The sequence below is a fragment of the Bison bison genome, unplaced genomic scaffold (genome assembly GCF_000754665.1).
Source record: "Bison bison bison isolate TAMUID 2011002044 unplaced genomic scaffold, Bison_UMD1.0 scf7180017864495, whole genome shotgun sequence".
In the NCBI taxonomy this organism is placed as follows: Eukaryota; Metazoa; Chordata; class Mammalia; order Artiodactyla; family Bovidae; genus Bison; species Bison bison.
This window is the reverse complement of record NW_011495054.1, coordinates 4169465-4179920: the sequence shown is the minus strand read 5'-3', so window position 1 is coordinate 4179920 and position 10456 is coordinate 4169465. Positions and strand designations below refer to the sequence as shown.

The window sequence follows — 10456 nt, the reverse complement described above, 5'->3', positions numbered from 1 at the left end:
CAGTGTGCAGGATATTGCCGGAGCGCTTGGAAATATTTCCAAAACACCACTCAAAGAAGATCGGGGCGATGGGGTGGGTGGGAGGCAAGGGGGAGGGGGTGCCCAGGGAGACACCTGCTCTGGCTTGCTCCAGGCCCCCTCCAGCCTCCCCAGCGCCTCTGCAGGGAGAAAACACTCGGCTCTCGGAGCCTGGCTCCCTCCCCACGGCCCAGCCATTGGTACCCTTGCTAGCAGTTGCCACCACGGAGCCACCATGACTGAAACCACTCCTGCTTCCTGATTTTTCTTCTCTCGATTCTGCCTCCATCAGCTGGGGTGGCCGGGTGTCGAGGAAGAGTGTGTTTCCTGGTCAGTTTCAACCTCTCCTGCTGTGGCCCGTCAATATGGCTGGGAGCAGGAGAAGGAACTAAATTCAGCACCCTGGACAGGGATGGGCAGCCACTTCCAAGGGGCAGGGGTGAAACACCTCCTGTAAAGCACCCCGGGGCCCATGGTGGCCTTTACTCTGTTGGGACCCTTGGTGGCAATCCAGGACAGTCTTCCCTCGCCTCCTGGGTCTTTCGAGGCCTCTGGAACAAGGGCTGCCACTGCGAAGCCTTAAGGTGGGAATGAGAGACACCCAAATGGAATAAAAATGAGGTGAGGGGAGCTTATGGGAACCTTCTGTCTCCAGGTAGCTGGCAAGATCCATGGCAGACGGATATTTTGAATAATAAATTCTGTGACTCCACATGCTTGCTCAAACTTTCCTGACTGTGATTTTTAAAGCCTGAAGATTATGTGTTCATGGCCAAGATCAAGGAGGCCATTTGCAAGGGCTAGCATGGGGATAACAGGCTCTCCTGGTCCCCGATCTTTTGAAAATGTGCCGTCCGGTGAATGATTAAGTTACAGAAGGGGAGGGTTTGGTGAACTGTTGCGGGCTTTAAATATCATTTGTATGCTGATGACTTCCAAATTTATATCTCTGCCCGGACTTCGCCCCTGAGCTCCGAACTCATAGATCTATCTGCCTGACATCCCACGGTGAGTCCTAATAGGTGTCTCAAACCCGACGTGTCCAGATCACCTCCCCCCACCACCCGCTCTTCCCAGCTTCATCATCACGTGGCAGCACCATCCTCTGAGAGGCTCGCTTTGAGCAAATAACTCCATTCTGGCCTTAATTTCCCCTCTGCCTTCCAGAGGCAAGTCTGGCCAGCTGTATCTTTACCGCATATGCTCAAACCACTGCCTTCTGTCCACCCCTCTGGTCTCCGTCCCTGCTCAGACCACTGCCCTGGTCAGCTGGGACGACTACATTGGGACTCCTATTCCATATTCTTGCCCGGTGTAGCAGCGAGCATGAAGTATGAAGTGTGATACGACGGGCCATGGCACTCCCCAGTTTAAATCTTTGAGGGACTTCCCATGTAACTTGATGAAAAGTCAGGCTTCCTGCACCACCCCATAAGATCCCACGCCACAAGATCCCACGAGGGAGCCCTGCTGGCCTCTGTGGCTTTGTTTCCGACCATGCTCCACCCGGGACTTCTTCTCCAGCCACAGTGGCCTGCTATGAGCAGCCTTCTGCCCCGGGGCCTTTGCACCTGCGGCTCCCTCTGCCTGGAAGGATGTCCCCCCAGTTCTTGGGCTGGCCGGCTTCTTTCCCTCACACAAAAACACCAACGCCTGGGAAAGACTTTTGCAACTGTTAGGGGAACACTGACTGAAGCTGCCCGCCCTGGCCAGGCAGTGTAGGAGTCATGTGCATGAATTATTTTACAACAGAAGGTCCTGGTGAGGAACATGGAGCTAACAAGCCCCTACCAGCCAGAAGAATTTGGGAAAAGTCAAAAGGAGAGAGGAGACACCAGTCCATATGTCCTACCCACCTTCTCAGAATCCTCCTCACTGGAATCCATCTTGGCTGAGCAATGCATGTGCCACCGGGAATGGAGTCTGAATGATTGGCCAGAGACAACCCGGAAACTAACCCCATCACCATAAACCCTGAGACTACATGGCAGAGCGGTCCTGTTGGGCTCCCTTACCCTCCTGCTTCCCACCTAGGCGTCCCTTCCCCAAAAATCTCTTGCTTTGTGAGCGCATGTGTCTCCTTGGACAATTCATTTCTGAGTGTTAGACAAGAGCCCGCTCTTGGGCCTTGGAAAGGGTCCCCCTTCCTGCAACAAAAACCACCACATTTGGAATCTCTCCTCCCTCCTCCCACCCTTGAGCAGAATAAATTAGCCTTCTGCATTTCCTGCACAGAGCTTGCGATCATCAGAACTTTCTTGTCATCACTTTTTAAATTATTAGTCTCTCCCACTCAAACACCAGCTCCATGAGGGCAGGGACTGTCTCTTCTGGTGGCTGCTTTGTCCTTGCTGCCAAGTTAAGGCTGGGTAATTAGACGATCAATGGGGAATTGAGGGTGTGAATGACCAGAAGTGGGAAGCAAGGCTCTAGAGCCTCTGCTCCAGGAAAAGCTGGGGGATTCCTAGGCAGAGGACTCGAGGTAGGAGGATGAGACTGTGATTATCATGCCTCTAAAACAGTACACTCTCTGAGAAAGGGGGGTTATGTGGGAGAAATTAGCCACCCACATGGCTTCAGACATAAAAGAAGGGCAGCCATTTCACAAGCCCTAGGGGTAGTAAACTTTTTCTCTAAAAGGGGAGACAGTAAATATTTTAGGGTTTTGTGGGCCGTAGGGTCTCTGTCATAACTACTCAACTCTGTCCTTACGGCGTGAAGACACAGCTAGAGACTTTATGTGAAAAATGGGCATGGCTGTGTGCCAAAAAACAGCTGTATTTACAAAAATGGGCTTTAGGCTGGATCTGGCTGTGGGCTGTAGTTTGTAACCATGGTCCTACTTGGACCATGGAACCCAGATCTGATAAAAGGTGCGGGGATAATTTTAGGGATTTAGGAACTGCTGGGGTCTCGGCAGTGGTGATAGGGTGAGCTGTCCTATAGTGTGCAAAGATGAGTGTCCTCAGGAAAAGTCACTCGACCCTTCTGCGGCTGTCTTCACCTCCGAAAAACGGGAACAGCACCTCTCTCTAGGGAGTTTGAGGCTAAAATGAGATAGCGCGTGAAACCTGGCACCGCCCCCGGTGCACGGTACATCTTCAACAAAGCTCTCTCCTCTTTCTCTGACTTCATCTTTAACAAGGAGGCACTTGACTGCCTCTCTTCTGACCAGTGGGGTTTCAAGGGTCAAGGTTAGGGCTCCCTGGCAGCACAGCACACAGGGCTGCTCTCAGAGAGTCCAGGACACATTAGACGCTCCATTAAAAGGGGCCCTTCTGATGACCAGGGCTTTTCTGTTCGCTTATTCACCCCACGGGTTGTTGGTGAGCACCTGCTCTGTGCTGGATGCTAAGACGAGGCCAGGGACGTGGGGAGGACCATGTCCCCTGGAGGATCACGTCTCTTGGGGAGTAGCCAGGTTGAACCACAGAGGTGAACACACAGTGCAACAGAGCAGGACCCTATGGGGCCTTCCCAGGACAGGCCCGCCCCCATATCCTCTGCTTTAGCTCTTCTCTGAAGTGTCCAGACAGCAATAATTGATGCAAATTTCTCCAGTTGTTTCGCAGATATGAACACCCACCCCATCAAATGGAGGGTGTTAACTACCTGATGAGATGAAGGAGGTGGTTAGACAGCATCACCGACCCAAAGGGACATGAATCTGAGCAACCTCCCGGAGACAGTGGAGGACCAGGGAAGCCTGGCGTCCTGCAGTCCATACGATCACGAGTTGGACGACTGAGCGGCTGAACAACCACCACCTGATGACCGTGAGCTCATAGCCCCAGGCTTCCTGGAGCCTAAGGACCGATAAAGTTAACCCCTGTGACACCGCCCTGTTACCTCACCATCAGTCAGAAAATTATGCACGATCTGATCACGGATCCGGGGATCCCCTCCTCCCAACAGGCTTTTAAATACGCTCTGCTGGAACCCTTAGGGGAGCTTGAGGGTTTTTGGGGTCAGAAGCCAGCTTGTCTTTTTGTATGGCCCTGCAATAAACCTTTCTCACGTTTCAGTATGACCTCACTATGCATCTGGCATGGGAACCTGTGCTCATTAAAGTGTCAGGGAGATGAGGTGTGGGGTGACAGGGGAACTCCCAGGACGGCAGGTGTCGGGGAGAAGTCCAATCTCTGATACTTGGGCTGAGATCTCAAGTCACGGGTGGGTGGGTCAGGCCGACGGAGCCAGGGGCCCAGGAATTGGGCTCCTTACTTCCCCAGCAGGGAGGGGCACCATGCTGAAAGCCAGTGACAGCCTGGGCCTGATGAGGGCAGCTCTCACATCCCAGGCTGGCCTGGCTTGGCCGGGTGGGGGAGCGGCGGCACTGCCAGCCACTTGCCACGCTGGTCATGTCTGCGCTCCCAGCTCTGGAGGTGAAAGGTACAGCCGCTAACCACAGCCCATCAGTCTCCCAGCTGGAATAAGACAACGCTGGGAAGCAGAGCCGCGCTCCCGGCCAAATAAAAGCCTGTTTGCCCCGGCCTCCCTGGCTGTGCGCGCTCGAAAACAGAGGGTTCTGCGGGCGGATTGCTTCCGTACCATTATATTCTGTCGGCGGCGCTCGCAGGTACCACAGCCTGCCGGGGCCCTGAAAGCTTCTCAATGCCCTGACCCTGCTGGTTTGTAACACGCTCGGGAAGAAAGGGACGCAGCCAGTGGCCGCCTTTCTGCTTTCTTCCCTCCGTGCTCTCTCTTTTCACCCTCCTGCATGCAAGGCACCGAAGAATAGCACTTCACCTGCCGGGGGGGCCGCAGAGCTGTGGATGAGATAGCTGATTCCGGCCAGGAAAGGAGGCAGGGAGATGACGGGAAGGCGGGACTGAGGAACGGGGTGGTCGTGTTCATCCCTGGGCGCGAGTGTTGCTGTCCGGAGTCAAGGGCTTTGCCTACTCGGGGCAGCTTTTCCAATGACTTTCAAAGACCTGCTCTCGGCTGGTCCATTTGATGGGTGTTTTGTTAAATGTCAATTCACCAGGGACTATCTAATGCCCCACGTGATCAGGGACACCAGTGGATGTAATGAAGACTGCCCACCCCTGCCTTGGGGAAGGGGCACTGGGGGGTTTGCTCTGAGCTTTTGTGGCTGCTGATAAGGGACCCTAGGTAAGTGGTGAGGTTGAGACAGGGGGCTGAGGGCATTTAGTTCCCACGATAGCATCAGATGGCCAGACAGCACGAATTTTTATCAGTGAGGAATCCATCTCCTCCTCCTTGTTGTTAACGTGTACTGAGAAGCACCTTCTGTGTGCCAGGCATGGGGACCAGGTGGCATCCAGGATCAGATGCAAACACACCATCCCGTGCCCTGCCCAGCTGATGGGCATTTCATTCTCATTCTCTCTCCCTCCCTTCCTCTCTCTCACATATTCCCTGTTGTCCGGGCTTCTAAAAACTAGGATTCCTCTTTACGTCTCTTTCCTCTGCCCAGAGAGCATCCTCCCCTGGCCTGGGTCCACAGGAATGCAAGGAAAACAGGATGTGTAAGCGCCTGGCAGGGGAGGGGAGAAAATGTAGTATCTGCTGCCTTCTCACTGGGCACCCTCAGCTTCAGAAGCATCATCTCCTGTAAGCCCCGGCCCCTGCCCCGCCTTTGAGGTAACACCCTAGTCCCACTGTACAGATGGCAAACCGAGGTGGAGCAACCTGCCTGAGGTCACTGCACAGACTGGGGTGAAACGTAAGGGGCCATGTGCACAGCTGCTCACGGGTAGCCAGCAGGATGGCTAGAGGCCCAGCTCTGACTCCTGACTCGGTCACTAGTGGCTGGGCGCCCCTGGGGAAGTCACTGGCCCTCTCTGGGCCTCGGTTTCCTCATCTGGGAAACGGAGGATAATGACGGTGTTTACCTGCCAGGATTCTGCAGGATTAATACCTGTGAAAGCCCATAGACAGTACCTGGCATGGACTGAAGCTTAACAGATGAAGGTTGTCATGGGAATAATAACAGTAATGAGTATTACTTGGCCCGAACTGCTCGTGGAGCTGTGCGCCTTGACCTCGGCTTGTCAGTGACCAACAGGGGAGAGAAGAGCTGGTCAGAGGGCCTGGGAAGCCCTCGGCCCTGCAGCACCCTGTCCCCACGGTCTCCCCCAGGGGAGCGGCGGGCCTGGTAGAGGAGCTGAGCCCCGGAGGTGAGGGTGAACTTGGGGTGGTGCACGGTGACTGCACCAGCCATAATGGCGGGCCTCTCCATCACTCTGACCACCTCGGAGGCCACGGTGTCACCAGTGAGCTCCCTGCTGGATCCCCCCAAATGGCTAAGATGCCGGCCTTTCATTCCGAGGCCCACCTTCCCCAGGGAGCCCTTTGTCGTGGCCTCGGTGCTCGGGTTGGGCAAATGGGGCTCGGGGCTTCCACCTGAGATCTGAGTGCCTTCCTGGCACAGCTCAGGGCCCGGGGGGAGGAACTGGGCATGGATCCCACCTGCCCTTGAAGTCTGCCAGGGACCTGGAAGCTCTGAACAATGCGGATTTTGACACAAACGAGCTGGGTACTTTTCGCCATGGGAAAGGGGCAGAGCTGGGAAAAGGGTGCAGCCAGCAGGGCAGGAGGCCAGCAGCCCTATTCTGAGTATTTAGGGCCGCTGCGGTACCCCGTTCCCAAGGAGATCCACAGACAATGGGCAGGTGGGTGAGAGGGCTGACATTTTCAGAGCACCGGTTTTCAGCTGACGTGTCTGCCCTGCTTCCCCCACAGCGTTCTGCCTACTGGGGAGGGATGGAGGGGGTGTCACTCCAAGGATGGGGTGCTACAGCCAGGCTGTCCGAGAGTGCAAACTCTGCTTCCACCCCCTACTATCTAGCTGACCCTGGGCAAGTTCTGTCATCTATGCGAGCCTCAGTCCCTTCATCTGTAAAACGGGGTGACTGAGGGCATCCACCTCCGGTGGCTCAGCGGTAAAGAACCCACCTGCCAATGCAGGAGACGTGGATCCGACCCCTGGGTCGGGAAGATCCCCTGGAGAAGGACATGGCAACCCACGCCGGTATTCTCGTCTGGGAAATCCCGTGGACAGAGGAGCCTGGTGGGCTACAGTCCATGGGGTCGCGAGAGTCAGACACAACTGAGCCACTTGTGGAATGGCAAACAGAAGCCCCAGGCGGCGCAGGGACTCGTCCCAGGACGCTCGGCTAGGAGGCACTCAGCGGAGCCTCTCCATGCCTCTGTTTCTTTATCTGTACGATGAATACGTTGGCCACTTGATGCGAAGAACTGACTCAATGGAAAAGACCCTGATGCTGGGGAAGACTGAGGGCAGGAGGAGAAGGGGGTGCAGCAGAGGATAAGAAGGTTGGATGGCATCACTGACTCAATGGACATGAGTTTGCGCAAACTCCAAGAGACAGTGAAGGACAGGGAAGCCTGGCGTGCTGGAGTCCATGTGGTCGACACGACTTAGCGACTGAAGAGCAGCAAGCTGGGGACAGCAGTACCCACGGCAGCAGGGGCCGCTGTGAGGATGAGAGACACGACGCGTATCACATACAGACGGTGCCCCAGCACAGAAGAAGTCCTTATTATTAATACACAGTAGCTGTTATGAGTCCCTCTACACTCAGCTGGTCTCAGTTCTGTCATCTGCAAAATGGGGCTGTTCACACCCACTGCATAGTGCTGTGAGAGCATGAATGGGAAGATAGATGCAAATTCACTGCTGTTTTTCCCACTATTATTGCATTAGGTTGGCCAGAAAGTTCATTTGGTTTTTTTCCCATACCATCTTTTCCAAACCATCGTCAAGTTTTTTCAAAAGATAGTTCATGCTGCTGCTGCTAAGTTACTTCAGTCATGTCCGACTCTGTGCAACCCCACAGACGGCAGCCCACCAGGCTCCCCCGTCCCTGGGATTCTCCAGGCAAGAACACTGGAGTGGGTTGCCATTTCCTTCTCCAATGCATGAAAGTGAAAAGTGAAAGTGAAGTCGCTCAGTCGTGTCTGACTCTTAGCGACCCCGTGGACTGCAGCCTACCAGGCTCCTCCGTCCATGGGATTTTCCAGGCAAGAGTGACTGGAGTGGGGTGCCATTGCCTTCTCCGGATAGTTCATGAACAAACTGTTAAAAAAGTTTGTTTTGGCTGCGCTGGGTCCTGCTGGGTGCACGTGGCCTTTTTCTCTAGCTGCGGCAGCGAGCGGGGGCTACTCTCTAGTTCTGGTACCTGGCTGTCGTCGAGGCGGCTTCTCCTGTTGCAGAGCACGGCTGCTAGGGTGTGGGCTCAGCAGGTGTGCTGCGTGGTGGCACGCACGGTCCCACATGCCCTAACCCTAACCCCTTCTTTTTTTTTTTTGGCTGCAGGGCATGTGGGATCTTAGTTCCCAGACCAGGGATCAAACCTGTGTCCTCTGCATTGGCAGGTGGATTCTTAACCACTGGACCACCAGGCAAGTCCCCCAAACCAACTTTTTGGCCAACCTAATACCTGTCCGTCTGGGCCTCGGCCTGCAGTTGACCTGGGGAGATGGCCAATCTCACAGAAGCGCTTCCAGCTGCGGCTTTCTTCTGGGGGGAGGCTGTCTTTGGAGATCAATCTATTGAAGGGGGTTGCTCTCCAAGGCAGGGCAGGACTGCTGAGCCTGCACTCTCCCGCTGGCCCCAGGGAGGGGAGGTAGGGGGGATGGAAGAGTCCCTTACACAAACATTTGCCGATGGATGCATTTGGGCCTGTCAATGGCTGTCGATAAAGATAGGATTTGGGGACTTACTGAGTCGTGTGCTTGTGGCTGTGTACTTAGCCCTAACGTCTCTGGTTTCTCGTTTGCCTTTACTTATGGATTCCCCAGTCTTGGACGGGCCCCGGCTGGCATGGGGGCTCAGAGATCAACCCATCAGTGACAAAGGTAAGCCCAGTGGTGCAGTCTCCACCATGGGAAAGGCGCTGGTCCAGCGGGGAGAAGAATCGTAAAGAAATACATGATGATGCGGCAAGGAGATATAGGAACACCCGTGGAAACAGCAGAGGACAGAGCCGTTACTGATAACCTGAGGAGCGGGGAAAGGGAACGCTTCCTGGAGGAGGTGTCCTTTGCGCTGGACCTTAAACGCTAGATAGGCACTGACCGGGTTGAAAAAAAAGTTGAGGCAAGGCACTGTGAGCAGAGGGAAGAGCATATGCAAAGTCAGTGTCTTGCTGGGCATTTGGGGACGGTGACCTCTGAGGGAGGTGTGGTGGGGAAGGATTAGGCGGGAGAGGCCCCTGGGTTGGGCAGGGGGTGTGTTCTAAAGAGTCTGGTGGGCGAAGCTACAGTCACAGGGCTTCCATTCCACTTCTGGACGACATGCTGGAGAAGGCAAGGCTTGTGTAAGCCCCTCCGGCCACCCTTTCCGACTCCACCTGCTCCCGTCATGCTGGCCAGCCTGCTTCTCCACTGTCACACTCATAACAACCTCGGGGAGCCCTTCTGTGGGCACAAGCGTCGCCTCTGCTGGGAGGCCTGTTTGGATCCGCCGCCTTCCACCTGGACCCAACCCCGGCCACCCGCCCAGGTCAGTGCTGCACTGCCGGACGGGGCATGGCAGGGGCTCACTAATAATTAGCGGGGGTGGGCTGAGTCATCGGCGGGGCCGGGTGATACCACCAAGGCTTGTGAGAGGCGGGGCTTGGTCCTGGCAGGAAGTACACGGGCAACTGAGGACGCACAAGTAAAGGGGTAGCGGCTGCAGAGAAATTGGGGCGAGGGGCCCCTGGCTTGGCCACTGGACCCTGGACAGAGAGCACTCGCTAGGTGGAGAGGGCTATTGGACGGGAGCTGTGGCCTTTGGTGGCAGTCACAGCCAGCCGGCAGCACCCGGACAGGTAGGGAGGTGGCGGGGGTGGGGTGATGAGGATGACCACCCTGACCCACGCTGCCCCTCTCCCTGACTTCCTGCCAGGCCTCCCGATGACCGGACTCGATGGGCAAACACCAATGGTGTGGAGGCCACTGATGCCACCCGCAGAGGTCAGCACCCCGCACCGGCTCGGAGAAAGCAGAAGGAATACAGAAAGTAGGTGCAGAGAGATGGAGGGGCGGGGGAATCCTCTTACCGTGGAAGTGCTCGGCCGTCTTGCGCCGCAGGGCCGGCAGGCTCACCTCCGAGTCGGCCCACTCCAGCACCAGCCTCCGGCCGTAGAGGTGGGTGCTGTGACACAGGGCGTTGAAGGCTCTCTGGAGAGAGACACAGAGCGTGAGTGGAGACCTCCCCGCAGCCTAGCCGCCTGCCCCACACAGCTAAAGGCCAGCCCTGGCCCCGGGACACCCGCTCCCTGGCAGGGGTGTGAGGAGGCACTGCGCGCTCCTCTTCCACTAGGGGGTTACGTGACCAGGGCAGAGCTACAACTGGTGGGGTGGTCACAACAGCCAGCGTCCCGGCCTGTGATTGGTGCGTGGGCCAGGCGGCCAGCTCCCCGCCAGGGTCACAGCCCGTCTGGGGACGGCGAGCCTGTTAGTT

At 56.1% G+C, this 10456-nt stretch overlaps 1 protein-coding gene across 1 annotated transcript in view; it reads right to left on the bottom strand.

The window, feature by feature from the left end:
* Positions 1 to 10456, bottom strand: part of RBM19 (RNA binding motif protein 19) — a 122201-nt gene that overhangs the window by 10876 nt on the left and 100869 nt on the right. Inside the window, exons 29-30 of the mRNA XM_010828831.1 lie at positions 10295 to 10432; positions 10053 to 10215 (exon numbers count right to left, since the gene is read on the bottom strand). Coding sequence (XP_010827133.1) covers positions 10053 to 10215; positions 10295 to 10432 — 301 coding nt within the window. The remainder of the gene's footprint in view (positions 1 to 10052; positions 10216 to 10294; positions 10433 to 10456) is intronic.